The sequence below is a fragment of the Prosopis cineraria genome, unplaced genomic scaffold (assembly GCF_029017545.1).
Source record: "Prosopis cineraria cultivar Desert tree isolate PC_DT_omini unplaced genomic scaffold, ASM2901754v1 PC7, whole genome shotgun sequence".
NCBI classification, from domain to species: domain Eukaryota; kingdom Viridiplantae; phylum Streptophyta; class Magnoliopsida; order Fabales; family Fabaceae; genus Prosopis; species Prosopis cineraria.
The window spans coordinates 30,743,064-30,758,368 of NW_026555338.1; the positions used below are offsets into that span (position 1 = coordinate 30,743,064).

General features: G+C 32.8%; 1 protein-coding gene across 1 annotated transcript; it reads right to left on the bottom strand.

Moving 5' to 3' along the window:
- Positions 1-3,342: 3,342 nt before the first annotated feature.
- On the bottom strand, positions 3,343-10,725 carry LOC129316172 (ent-kaur-16-ene synthase, chloroplastic-like). The gene is made up of 14 exons (XM_054960477.1): positions 10,616-10,725; positions 7,408-7,466; positions 7,011-7,295; positions 6,691-6,871; positions 6,106-6,326; positions 5,882-6,002; positions 5,695-5,792; positions 5,376-5,599; positions 5,180-5,292; positions 4,988-5,086; positions 4,537-4,752; positions 4,285-4,425; positions 3,957-4,202; positions 3,343-3,871 (listed from the first exon to the last, which is right to left on the bottom strand). The coding sequence occupies exons 3-12, from the start codon at positions 7,207-7,209 to the stop codon at positions 4,368-4,370; spliced, it is 1,530 nt and encodes a 509-aa protein (XP_054816452.1). The 5' UTR covers positions 7,210-7,295; positions 7,408-7,466; positions 10,616-10,725; the 3' UTR covers positions 3,343-3,871; positions 3,957-4,202; positions 4,285-4,367.
- Positions 10,726-15,305: the final 4,580 nt, after the last annotated feature.

A 15,305-nucleotide genomic window follows, 5' to 3' on the forward strand; every position in this document is an offset into this window, starting at 1 on the left:
CGCCCTGGTCATGTGGTAGCTCAGTGTTACCGCTACTTTGACAGGAATTTGTCTCTATCATTTGATCATAGATCTCCTCAAGCCTGTTATGCCTTTCCTTATACCGTGAACGACTCAACTTGGTACATGGATAGTGGTGATAACTACCATGTTATACCATCTGCTAAACATTTGAACATGTCTCAATCTGTGGGTAAGACTCATTTCTTTACATGTACTGGTGAGAAAACTTCCATTCACGCCAATGGTTCATCTTCTCTTCCTTGTGCATCCACTAATCTTCATCTTACTAATGTTCTTTTTGTTCCCTCAGCCACTAAGAATTTGCTTAGTGTTCATAAACTGATAGAGGGTAATAAGGTTGATGTTTTATTCACTAATTTTGGAGGCTTGTGAAGGACAAAATGATAGGCCAGGTGCTAATGCATGGGAGACCATGCCAAAGAATATACCCAATGCCTCACCTTCGACCTGAGATTTACTATGCTGTAGTATCTCAAGCAAATGCTAATTTTCCAGTTCTTGAAGCTAATGCTTGTTCGGCATACTCTAATTTTCTTAGTTGGCATCAAAAATTAAGACATCCTTGTGATAGAGTTTTTAAACAAATTTCTACTAATTGTAATTTAAAAATTGCAATTAATGACAATAATGATTGTGAAGCTTGTCAGATGGGCAAGTCCAAACATCTTCCATTTACACAATCTGCCTCTCATGCTTCATTTCCTCTTGAACTAATCTACACTGATTTATAGGGGCCAGCTCCAATGTAATCCATTCATGAACACAGATTTTATATTCATTTTGTGGATGATTTTAGTAGATATACTTGGTCATATCCTCTCAAACATAAAGGGGAAACTGTTAATGCATTCAACCATTTTAAAGCACTTGTTAAGAATCATTTTGGTTGTAAAATCAAGAACATTCAATGTGATATGGGAATAGAGTATAAACTATTTACTGCCATAGCTAATGAACATGGCATTAATATGAGATATACTTGTCCTTATACCTGTTAACAAAATGGCCGAGCTGAAAGGAAACATCGTCACATTATGGAAACAGGTCTCACATTATTAACTCAAGCTCATATGCCTCTCACTTATTGGGTTGAGGCTTTTCAAACCGTTGTGTTTCTTATAAATTGAATGCCAACTCATGTTTTGCACAACAAAAAGCCCCTGTTTAAGATTCATAAAACAAAGCCTGATTATAAATCTCTGTAGCCATTCAGATGTGCTTGTTACCCATGTTTAAAGCGTTTATAATGATCAGAAATTTCAATTTCACAGTCAAAAGTGTGTTTTCCTTGGCTACTCATCAATAAAAAGGCTTTAAATGCTTGAGCTCTACAGGTCACATATATGTCTCAAGGCACATTATATTTGATTCCTCTATTTTCCCATTTGCCACAGGTTTCTTAAATCATCGTCATGATGAATCCTTGTACAAGTCTGGTGTTCCTGTTATAATTTAGAACCATATTTTTCCTTTTAATGGCTATCTAGAGGAACCATTATAGTCTGTAATGTCAGAGAATATGGAGGAACCACCTTCTACTGTACTTTCTGAGACTGTGGTCCCATCGCCTTTAGGTGTCAATCTTCAACTTTTGCAAACCCAATAATTGTTTCTGATGCATCACCACATTCTTCCACATCTGCAAGTCCTTCCCTAAAGTCCACTAATGTCCCTACGCATGATGTTCCCAATACCTATCAGATGGTCACTCGGGCCAAACATGGAATATTCAAGCCCAAATATCCCTTTATTGGGCTTTTGACCTCAAAAGATCCAACTTCTCTTGAAACAGTGGCAAAACCTAATTAAATGGATGAGGCTTTAGCGATGGCAGGAGAGTTTGAGGAATTTACATGAAGTCCAACCTGGCATTTAGTTCCTCCATCTGCCTTGCAAAAAATAATCAATTGCCGATAGGTTTTCAAAGCCAAGTTTAAAGCTAACAACTCTCTTCTCAAGCACAAAGCAAGGTTAGTTGTAAAAGGCTTTCAACAAACTCTTGGGTTTGATTATGAAGAAATTTTAGCCTTGTGGTGAAGACAACAACAACACCCATTGTTCTTGCAATTGATGTAACCTTTCAATGGGAGGTTTGTCAATTAGATGTAAATAATGCGTTCTTGAATTGTTTTCTCAAGGAAGAAGTTTTCATGCGATAGCATGATGGTTTTGTTAATTCAAGAAGATCGACTCATGTTTGCAAGCTCACCAAAGCCATTTATGAATTAAAACAAGCACGTCGTGCCTGGTATGAAAGATTATGATTAACCTTGTTAGAATGGGGTTTTCTTAATTTTGGGAGTGATACCTCCCTATTTATGCTAAGAACTAGAGATTTGATTGTGTTTATTTTAATATATGTTGATGATATACTGGTGACTAGTAATAATTCTGATTACTTGAAATCTTTTGTTCAGAAATTAAAGAGTCTTTTTTTTTCACTTAAGGATATGGGTTCCATTCATTACTTTTTGGGAATAGAAGTAGTTCGAACTAATTCTAGAATTTATCTAAGTCAAGCCAAATATGTTCTTGATTTGTTAAGGCATTTTGGGATGCTTGACTTTGCACCAGTATCCACACCCATGGTTATTGGTAGACAATTTTCTATTTCTGGTGGAAATCCTCTGAATGATGCCACTGTTTATCATCAAGCTATTGGTGCTTTATAATATCTTACAACTACCAAACTGGATATTGCCTTTTTTATAAATAAGTTGAGTCAGTTTATGTCCCAACGCATTTATGTTCATTTTCAAGGTGTGAAATGGATCTTAAGATATCTCAAAGGTACTTATAGACTTGGTTTGCATATTAAACCTTTTCAACAATTGCAACTTAATTCCTTTACAGATGCTGATTGGGCTATAAATATAGATGATAGAAAATCAATGGCTAGTTTTTGTGTGTATTTGGGTGACACTTTGGTTACTTGGTCATCCAGAAAGCAACGTGTTGTGTCAAGATCCAGCACTAAGTCAAAAAATAGGGCACTAGCAGATATCATAGCTAAAGTAAATTGGTTGTGTTCATTATTATATGAACTTGGTTGTGCTCCCTGATGTCCTCCTACAATCTAGTATCTAAGTACTAATGCATTGGCCGCTAATCCTGTTCAACATGCTCGAACAAAGCATATTGAAATAGATCTACATTTTGTTAGAGATCAAGTCATTGCAGGCACACTTGTTGTTAGATATATACCCTCACACAGTCAAGTAGCAGATTGTTTCACTAAAGCTCTTTCACCTCCTCTATTCACTGTTTGCAAGAATAAACTTGGACTTCTTGTTATCCCTTCTCGTTTGAGGGAGAATGTTAGAGAATGAAGTTATTTATTAATTATGTAATTAGTTAGGATATGAATAAGATCGACTTTGCCCCTATACTATGCAAATATGCCCTTGTATATTTTGTGTATATGTGTAATGCTTGTATTGGCCACCTTACATTATTTATATAAGTGAAAGGAGGCCAGCTTACACTATCTTGTTGTCTTGAGCATTTTATTTTCTTTGTCTGGTTTTTTATCTAATTAATCATATTTCAAAACAATAGGATCGCTGACAACAGCATCTTTGATACTGATGACCTCGTCCGACAAGTCACGTGAATGGATGACATCTTCTTTCTTGTAGATGACGTACAACGATCTGGCCATTTTCCATATCACATCCTTCACTTGGCTCGGTATTATGCTTCCTTCTTTCTGCAAAACCATTCTCAACAGCTCTTTCCTGCTCTCTTCAATCTCTTCCTTCACCTTCTTCACCACTTCTTCCTCACTTCCTGATCCCTCCCTCCCTCTCACTGCTATTGCGTTCAGTTTTCCTTGCTCCATTTCCCTCTGCATAACCACACACAAAACCCTAATTAATATCCTAAAGCGGGATATATAATTAATCAAGTCGAATTAGTAAGATATAACTGACCTTGTAGCCGTTGATGTCATTGAGCAATCGTCCATAAATGCTAACCACGTCAAACAGGCGATTGTATTCGTAACTTTCAATGCTTTCCTGTGGAAGCTCAGGTCCTACCAGATACAGACCTGGGAGGAGAATTGGTCCCAAGGCGAATGATATTAGTGCCACGGGCACATATTCCTCATAGCTTGGCACGTAATTGTTTCTCCTCCACTGAGCTTCCTGCAGGAAAGATTGCAGACAGTCCACCCACTGCAAATCAACTTAATTATTACTTGTTCTGACCACTACTTATTCACATTCTATGGATGGTATATATTTATATTTGACTCACAAGCTGAATCAGGTGTTTCAGCACGCTTCGTCCTTGAATCTTAAGGGCTTGGTCTGCTATCTCACAAATTGTTCCTTTCAGTGCTAGGAATAATATTTTAACTGGCTCCGAACAATTTCCTTCTCGATGTCTACGTCCCACCTGTGGTTCAATGTTGTTCATATACAGCATCAATTTAATTTATAACGCTGGAGGGAATTTTAAATTCACAAGGGAAATTAAACTTGGGTTCATATATATATATATATATACTTCTCCATGAGTTCGACAAGCCTTATCTGGTCTTCTTCAGAACCCCAAACATCGTACATGTCATCAGAAACACATACAAGCAAGCCATTCTTTGCCCATGACATACGTGCCTCATGGAGCTCTGGTTCCACATGTGTTCCTGCGGCTGTCAAGTACGAATATGCCACTTTTGGTCTGGGAAACTGGAGTTTGTCCATTCCACTCTCCATAAACCACCTGCTTGTGTGATATAATAGTAGACCAAAAATGTGTGGGATTCATGGCGATTAATTGTATATGAATAACCACTCACAAAATAAAACACTCTACATATGTATGGGGTGTCAACTAAGATCAGCTTAGCCATCTTGTAGTTTTGCATACGTCCATTTGAGCTTTGTTTGAGTTATAGAAGCAATTAACCTCAAGAGATATTAATTTCACAATCAGATCTTCGAATTAATAGAGTCACCTGTTATATTCTTCGAATTCTTCACGAATTACCAGCTGACAGCTGTTGAAGTCTTCCACTGCTAGGTCAATAAATTCTCTGTTTGCGAGATTCACGGAACTGCAAGAAGAATATCCACAAAAATATGAGAAGGATGGATGATAAAGGGTAGGGTTCGTGCAAGAAGAAAAATAATAAGAAAAAGTATTGTACCTGTATGATGTTTTCAGAATTCTCTTTTGGTCAGCCTTATAATTCTCCATTATTTTTCGGTTAAACATACGATCCAAATAAGTGTGATGAGGAAATCGCAAAGCAAAACGAACCTGACATAATAAAACATCATTTAATTACGGAGATGTCAAGAACTAAACTGTCGTGAGATTGTAGCTAATGGTTAACTACGTACCTCATGGTCAATATTATGAAGAGGCTTGTGATCTTGTTCTGAGGAACAAGACAAATATTCCCTAAGGAAATCTCCTGTCCAGGAATTTAATTCTTCCAAAACTGGATCATGTGAAAGTAGAGGTATTTGTGAAGCCTTGTGTAACTCCATAACAGCATTAACATCCTTCAAATATCCCTCAAGGCTATTGCAGAATTTGTCTTTCGAAAAGCGACTCAGTGCATCTGAAACGTATAGAAATATATAAATGTCAAATTTAGTTGCTTCTTTGGTCTCTTTAATTTCCTCCTCACAGAAATCAATTAGTGCGCGACAAAACCTGAAGAAACATCATATTCATGTAACCGTAGTAAACGAAATGCAATGGCACATGTGGTTGGTTCCAAAAATATATCATCCTCATCCTGCCGCCACAATCTGCTTGCAACAATAAACAAAATAGAAACATAGATTACTATTGAGCCTTGGAATTTGTGTGTGTGTGTGTGTGGACACTTGTCAATTACCTGTATGTTTGGTTTAACACACTATCGATTTCCTCTTCGAAAAAACGATCAATGCCCAATTTTTCAAGGCTGTCAACCATATAGATTCGAGCAAAGGCGTCAAAAGGATGCCACGTTGGAACTGAAAATTTCAACATTTGTGTGTATATATACAATTGAATTAGTACACAGTTGAAATTAAGACGAGAAAAAACAAATCACAAGAAGTTTGAAAAGCCACTGACCAGAATTTCCAAATTTATCTAACAACGAACGGAGATAATCAAAACACTGTGTATTGTTTAGGTGTGTGAAAGCACATGCAGTAGTGGCAGGTGAGTTAAATAAGGATCCATTCTTTCTTTGATGTTTCATAGCCATTTCCCAATCTTGAGAATTTCCAAATCCTTCTGAAATAAATGCTAAATATGCTTTCCAGCCTTCTAAATTGCTTCTAGTCCAGCCTCTGTATATTGTTGAGAAGAAGCATGTTAATCAATAACTTGGTATATATTCAATGAAAGTTTCTTACTTCCTCCAAATTCTAAATGTAAGAGCTAATTAAAGAGTTTACTTTAGTCTTAAATGTAAGACTTCAATCTATTTCGTCTACCATATTTGTGATTTTCTCTTAAACTGGCTACTTAAACTAATATTGGTTGCGCATGTGTAATCAACAAGGATAGTTTCCAATATAAATGATTGAAAGGGGAAATATTCTAAGGAAATCAATACATTTATTTTTACAACAACTAACTTAAGTACTATTTTTCTTAAAATCTGTGTGATTTAATTATCTATCTCATATATTGAAAGGAGTATATATATACCTTTGGAGCTCCATTTCTCTCTTTTGGATGAATGACTCCAGACTTTTCCCTCCAAGAGGAAGATTCAGATCCAACTTTTGGGCTTTCTCGAGTAAATGAGAGAAGACGATGTCGAATCCAATTGGGGAATGTTGCTTGTTATCAAAAGATGAAGCAATGTTTGACTCAATATATGCAAGTCCTTTAACAGCACAAGAGATGACATATATATCTCGTTATTTAACAACATATAATTAATGGATTTAAAGCTAAGACACTCTAAGGAATGAATTAGACAAAAAACAATCATTATTTTTTGTTAAATTTGATTGAATCATTACCTCTATTAGTTTGCTGTTTACCAACACCCCATTGCTTAAGAGCAAGGACACAAGTCAAGGTAGATAGGAGAGAGTCTTTGGTCAACAACTCATCACGATTGGAAAGACCCCATGATCCATCCTTTTGTTGATTCTCTAATAACCAATTTAGGGTTTGAGGGAACAAAGGAGCTTGTGAAGAAGAAGGTGATGGGATCATTGCCACCCAAGCTGTATCATAACTTGATACAGACAGTTCAACTTTATTAATATTTTTTTTATTCTCTCTTTATTCCCCTCAAACATCTGTATTTTGTAGAAGAAAAACAAAGAAATTAAGAAAATTGTCATTTCATTCTTAATTGCTCTTGTATAAACTTGAATTGATCTGAAAGAGAAGTTCATAGAAGATACTTACAATATTAGGTTTACTTATGTGAACTTTGTTCTCTACATTTGGCGTTCCAACCGAAGTTGCTGACCAAGAAATATATCAACATATACTGTCAGACTTTCTTAAACACATGAAGCATATGCATGCGATTAAAATTAACGTCAGTACGTTATGAAAAGTGGGAAAAAAGTATTTATATCCATAATATTATATATATATATATATATATAAAAGATTTCCACACTATCTTTTTTTTTTGTCAAAAGATTTCAAAAGACTTTATTTGTCATGCACGAGCTTCATCTAATTTGACCGACACTTCACACCTGCGTATATTTTTGCATGATTTTTTTTAAAAAAATTGTCATTTCAAGTCGCATGAGGAGTCCGTTGAATTTGTCGTACATGCAACCTAACTTCACCACAAAATTTATTTATTCAAAGTCAAAATTGTAATGAGGATGTGAAATATAATTCATATATTTAATTAGATCGTTTATTTATGACTAATTAGGTAGCTTACATGGATGAAATATGCTATCATCAAGTACTACATTAAAATATATGCATACTAGGTGTATCATATCTTAGTGTAAACGAATTCATACTGTATGTGTATAATATGCAAATTAAATTTGAAATTGCAACCAAAAGCATATATACTCTAGTCAAAGATAAGGGCAAATTTGAAATAAGTGTACATTTTTGTGAGGAAATTAATTGTACGAGTAATTCTCTTTTTTTTTTTTAATGATCACAAAGATGGATATTTTGATGATGCATGTTAACATGAAAATTAAGGGCAAGACTTAGATGCTTAGTCTTATATAAACTTAATATACTTTTATCCATTCAAATCAAAATAAGTGGATCTTAATGTGTTGATAATATCAATAACAAAAATATAAACAATATATAAAAGATTTATATGTCTTGATTAATTTGAAAAAAGGACCTTAATATATAAGGCTAAATATATAAGTTTTCTCATTAAAATTTTCACTAATTAGTTCAAATCAATTTGACAATAGTGACTATTGTCATACTCATTAATTACTGAAATGAAATTAAAATTTTAATTAATTGTCTGATAAAATAATATTATCTAAGTTTAATCAACAACATATTAACTAAATAAGATGGGTTACATAACAAATGCAAGGATGTTGAACTTCGCACGATAGTACTAGGGTGTGTTCGAGAAAGTTGTTTAAGATATGTCTTTATTGGATAGAGTATTATTGACGTGATGCTCTGGGTTTATGCAAGAATTTCTTCAGTCATTTAAGTATCATCGCTTATGCTACAAAACATATATAATCATGCGTTTAAATCCTCTAAGTAGATCTTGGTTAATTTACATTAAGTTTTCTTTTCTTTATTATTTTCACTTGTTTATATAAATTCACAATTTCAATATCAGAAAATTTAAATCCTTTAATCATTGGCTTTTATCTATGAAAGTTATTTACTGGAAAAGAATCGGATCTTCCTCTTGGTTAGCTCCAATAATTAAACAGATACCATATCCAACTCTCTGGAAAAGAAATACTGATCTGAATATTGCTACTTTATCTGAAAAATAACTTTCATCTACACAAACTGATCAGTAAGAATACTCGGTTTGATCGATGAAGTAGATCGATTTTTCACATCAAGTACTAACATTCAGATCAGTATTTTTTCCCCTCAGAGTTTGTTAGAAGTTAATACTAGATTTAAATATTATGTGATTTTAGAGGTTTGTGAGTTTATTTTAATTTGGTTTTGAAAGGAAAGAGGCAAAAAATAATAAATAGAGTACCAGACGAGTATACCAAAATCTAAGAGCCTATTTGATTTTTGTTTTCAAAAACACTTTTTATTTTAAAAACAAAAAAAAATTAAAAAACTTGTTTAGAAGAGTGTTTTTGAATCTAATTATTTTAAAACTGTTCTCATTTTTTATTTAAAAAAAAACAGAAATATCTTAAGTTGCTTTCATTTTATTTTATTTTTTGTTACCAAAATACATTATATTTTATTATTAAAATATACAGTTACTTTAACCAATCATTATCATAAGTCGTCACTATTAATTGCTAGTGACCATCACTATCGATCAATTTTTTAATTCTAAAATTATTTTTAAATTAACATAATTGAACAGATTTTTCTCTTGTTTTGTTTTAAAAAATAGTTTTAAAAACAAAAAATGAGAATAGAAACTAAATTGGCTCTAAATCTCCCTTTTAGAAGGGGAAAGTGGAGATGAGGGTGAGGTAGTAGTGACTAGCCCATTATGATTAAAATAATATATATAAAGTAAGAAATACAAAAATATTCATACACAATCTTGAAAAGATTAATATTTAAATAAAAATGTATTAATCACAATTAAATGGAACATTCATGTATATACCACACATAATTTAACAAAACAGAATTACTAAAGCACATAAATCTGACATATCTCAAAATAATAGGGAAAAAATAAAATCCAACCTGATCGACTTGTAAAAAACATATTTTGAATGAACCAGTCAGAACTAGTTTACTGGTTCACTTATCTTAGTAGTTGAGTTTTAATTCATATAGTGGTAAGAGAAGAAAAGTGAATTTGTAAAACAAGATGATAATACTCAATCATAGATGGTTTGGAAGGAAAGAGGCAAAAAATAATGAATAGAGTAACAGGCAACTATGGTAAAATCTAAGAGCCTATTTGATTTTTTGTTTTCAAAAGCACGTTTTTATTTTAAAAAAATTAAAATAGAAACTAAATAGGCCCTAAATCTCACTTTAAAAAGGGGGAAGTGGAGATGAGGGTGAGGTAGTGGTGAGCAGTCCTTTATGATTAAAATAATATATATAAAGTAAAATATACAAAAATATTCATGCACAATCTTGAAAAGAATGATATTTAAATAAAAATGTATTAATCACCATTAAATGGAACATTCATGACACATCATTTAACAAAACAGAACTACTAAAGCACATATATTTGACATATCTAAAAATGATGTTTCAAGCTCAATTATAGGGGAAAAAAATAAAACCTAACCTAATTGACATGTAAAAAACTTATATTGAATGAATCAATCAAAGAATTAGTTCACTAGTCTTGTTAGCCAACTCAATCGCGAGTTGAGTTTTAATTCATACAGTGGTAAGAGAAGAAAAGTGAATTTGTAAAACAAGATGATAATACTCAATCATAGATGTGTGTGTAGAGAGAGAGAGGGAGAACCTGGAGTGAGAGAAGCATGGAAGGAGGGGCGTGAAAGAGTCATGGAGGAAAATAGAAGCATTAGCGAGAAGCTCTTCTCTCAAGCCCCAAGCTTGTTGATGCTTTCTTCTTCCTTTTACTATCTAATATATATAAAGCCAAGGCGCGCCAATAGCTAGATCTGTTCAAACGAAATAATTGATTATTTTTTTTAAAAATCTATTCTCACATACATTGACAAAATGAATATATATATATATATATATATATCTCTAATTAATTATTCCTATATTCTACGTTCAACTCTGTTAAAAGAGAAACAAGCAAGCTAGCATTTTCAATTATAAAGACATCAAGCCAATGATAGTGCTTATTACTTCCTCAGTTTAAAAATATAAGGTATTTTTTGAAAAATTAAATGCTTAAAAATGTAAAGCATTTTAAGTATTTCGAGGTGTAATTAACTTTTTTTTCTAAAAGAACCTATAATAAGTAAATTATTTTATATTTACTTGAACATAAAACATCTTATTAAATAAGAGTAAATATAAAAAAATGATATTAGTTTGAGAACAATTAACTATTTTATTGAAAAGTGAGATTCAATTAAAAATACTTTACATTTTTTAATGGATGGAGTAAATTAATATTATGAGCCGTTACATGTTGATCGTATACATTAATCCTAGATTCCCGGGTCAGATTAATATGAAAATGACAGCAGACCCTTCTGCATCATTGAAGATTTTCGTTGGTGCGTAAGTAAGAAGTCACAAATAACTGACCAAAAACATTTGTTTTTTAATCCATTAACTCCATATTGATTCATTCATCCTAAGTCTAAATGCTATATAAATATATGCAGTAAAAGAAAAACCCAAGTAAGTCAAACGAACCCAATTTAATTCTATCAATAATGTTTGTGCACTTTATTATTAAATTCATAGTTAATTCCATGAACGAAATGTACTACTAGTTTTATTAAATTTGATCTTATATTTGACCAGAGTGTATATTATACAACAAATTACAAAGTCCATCTAATATGACTAAATAATGCAATTTAGTCATGAAAGCCTCTAGTTTGACCAAATAAAAAAAATATCACACTGGTCATCAATATGACTAAACAATTTAGTCATGCTTGAGCCATCTAGATCTAGATTTAATATGTGTTCAAAATACTTTTGGTATTATAAATAAAAACAACTTGACTAATAAGAAAACAAGCTAAGACATCATGTAATAGAAAAATAAGTAAGCTAATTGAATAGATCATATATGCTCAACGCCTGAAATTAAAGTTACAACGTACCATAAAAAAAATATCCGTTGGACATTGAATTAAAATTTAAAACATTATTTTAAAAACAGGTATTATATGAATCTTTTGACTAAATCTTAAAATTATTCATATAGCTGCTAAGCATTAAAAAAAAATATTCATGTTAGCTAACTGGATCAAAATATACTTAATATGGGGATCTTTTGACTAGACCATAAAATTATGCATATGGTACTTAAGCATTAAAAAGATCATGCATTACTGGGTCAAAATTTACTTAATGTGCTAAATATTACTAAATCAAGAAATTAAGAAAACAACCAATGCATTCTCCCCAAATGCTCCATGCCCGTATCCCATGATTATACATATATACATACATATAGAAGTGATGACATTCTTGTAAGAAAAATCAAAAATTGGTCAAAACAGGCTGGCTATGCGAATTAAATTTGACTATGTTGTAAAAAAACTGCTATTAATATTGGAAAAATCAGCGTGGCAGGCCACGTAAAGGTATTCCCACAAACATTTAACATAACTATATTTTGATGACTTGAACTCGAAATCTTCAATTAAATTAGTAAAACCTTCTACGAATTGAATAAATTGTTTCATGGTTAAGAGGAAGCAACATTGAGTCAACAACTCAATGGTTTCAACAAAAACTATTAAAGGAGATCAGAATACAGAGCTTAGTTGAACATTTAAGAATTCTAAAAATTTAAATCAAAGTTATGCACATGGCTAGTGAGAGTTGTTCATTGCCTTGGATTATATGTGCACAAGTAAGCTTAGTGCCTCCCAGTAATGAATTTGGTAGCTCTGGAAATACAAGTTGGACCACCCGCTTAAGCATATTTTTTGGACTCATATTTGGAAATTTGGAATTTTAGTAAAAAGGAGCTTTTGGTCTTGGCGTGTATGAGTTTCAAAAAATCAAGCTTGAGTTCGGCTTATCCATTTAAGCATGTATTTGTTATTTTAATCAAATTGTGAAATGCAAAACATAGCAGAGTCCCTCTGTTTCTAACTTCAAACATGTATTCCGGGAAAATATAAAAAATTGAGGAGTTGTTGCAAGAAAATATTTGCAACCTTGATTATGTGATTTTTAATACAACAACAACAACAAGCCTTTATCCTACTAGGTGGGGTCGGCTACATGGATTGCAAGACCCCATTGTGCTCGATCATTTATCAAGTTTTTAGGAATATTATTAATTAAGAGATCGTGTTCAACAACTTCCAAGAGTGTTCTCTTAGGCCTTTCTCTACCCCTCTTAATCGGACTCAAAGTTATATGTTTCACTCTTCTCACTGGTGCCTCCCTTGGTCTTCTTTGTACATGCCCAAACCATCTCAACCGATTTTCTATCATTTTTTCCTCAATAGGTGCTACCCTCACTTTTTCGCGTACGTGCTCATTTCAAATTTTATCTTTACATGTATGTCCGCACATCCATCGTAACATTTTCATCTCTGCTACTCCAACTTTATCTCATTAAAGCCCAGCATTCACTATTATATAACATTATCGGTCTGATAGCGGTGCGATAAAACTTTCCTTTAAGTTTATTAGGCACCTTACGGTCGCAAATAACTCCTTTAGCTTTTCTCCAATTAAACCACCCAGCTTAAATCCTATGTGAAATATCTCCACTGATTTCGCCATTATTTTGAATAATGACTCCTAAATATCTAAACTTTTCCACTTGAAGTATAATTTGATCTCCCAATTTCACTTCCAAATTATTGTCGAATAGTCTCTTACCAAATTTACAATATAAATATTCCGTCTTACTCCTACTCAGACGGAAACCTTTCGACTTCAATGTCCTCCTCCATAACTCAAGTTTGCAATTAACCTCTTCTCTTGTCTCTGCTATAAGAACTATATCATCTGCGAAGAGCATACATTTAAGAATTTCCCCTTGAATATATTTGGTTAAAACATTTAAGATCAAGTTGAACAGATAAAGACTCAGAGATGATCCCTGATGTAGTCCAATCTTTATAGAAAAATCCTTTGTTTGACCACTAGGCGTTCTTATACTAGTTTTTACCCCCTTGATTATGTGATTTCTAATATGGCTAACAAATTGAAGCGTTGTTTGAAGAAAATATTTACAACCTTGATCATGTGAGGCCGTCGTTATTGGTAATAATGATCTTATATAATGGAAGTTCGGATTAGTTTAGATAAAAGAAGGTAATACTCTCAAGTTTTCCCAAACAATGGAATCGAAATTGAAGGAAAATTTTGGTAAGTATTGAGCCAACTAAATGTGATCATTAGATACTTGATAGAATTAAAGAATATTTGATTTTGTTTGAAGTTTGAACTTAAATATAAGGGCCAGGTCCAGTCATTTCCAAGCTTAGGTTAAATGCCGTATGATATCTTTTTGAGTGGGTTTGTAAAAGCCTGTACCTTAGGAAACAAGACTTTAATGCCGATTAAAAGAAGAGATGGTACTTTTAATTTGTCCTTTTAAGTACATTTCACTTGCAGGAAAGCCTTGTCTCTTCAAAATCCATCTCTAGAGTGAATCTCTATTATGACATTGAAAATGATTCACACCTGTCTTAACTACATTTAAGTACTTTGGGAACTTTAACTATGGATTAAGAGTGTTTTTAGATTTAGTAGACATAATTTGGGCTAAACCTAACAGGCTAACCCAAGTAAACTCAAAAATTTTAGAGTCAAACTTGGTATTTAAAAAAAAGAAGAATTACTTTGAAGTCCTACACAGTACAATTAAATACTATAAGGTCTTTTGACAACTAAACAAAGAAAAATGACAAATGGTCATTGGTCATTTTTCTTTGCTTAATTGCCAATAGATCTTGTGGTATTTAAATATGTTGTGTGGGACTTGTATGTAATTCTCCGTTAAAGAAACCCTTACTTTGGGCTTATACAGGATATAGTCCCAATAAGCAAGCATTATCCAAATACTTGCACTAATTATATTTTTTTAATAAAAGATTGAATTAAGTAAATTGACTTGCTTGCTTTTGCTCTCGCACCTGCATAACTCTAGACCAAACCCTTCTCTTGATTCCATGCAATTACACCTCTACCTCTCACCTTCTCATCCATGATCCATCTTCTCCTCCTTCCTTCTTTAGCAACAACAATGATGACCATCTTCTCTCTGGTCGAAAAATGGCAACACTCAACACTCACAACCTCATGCTCAGTCTTCTTCCATCTTCATCTTCTTCATTAAATCTTTGATCTTCCATCTTCGTCCTCCTTTCTTTAATTGTTGAAAGCTGGCAACTAGAAAACTTTAGATAATCATATCTAAATAAGGAGAAAAATCCCAAGAGCTCAAGTATGTAACATCCCCAAATTTTCAATTTTGAATTTTAGAACTTAAAGGGGGTAAATTAGTAGAATAACTATAAATTGAG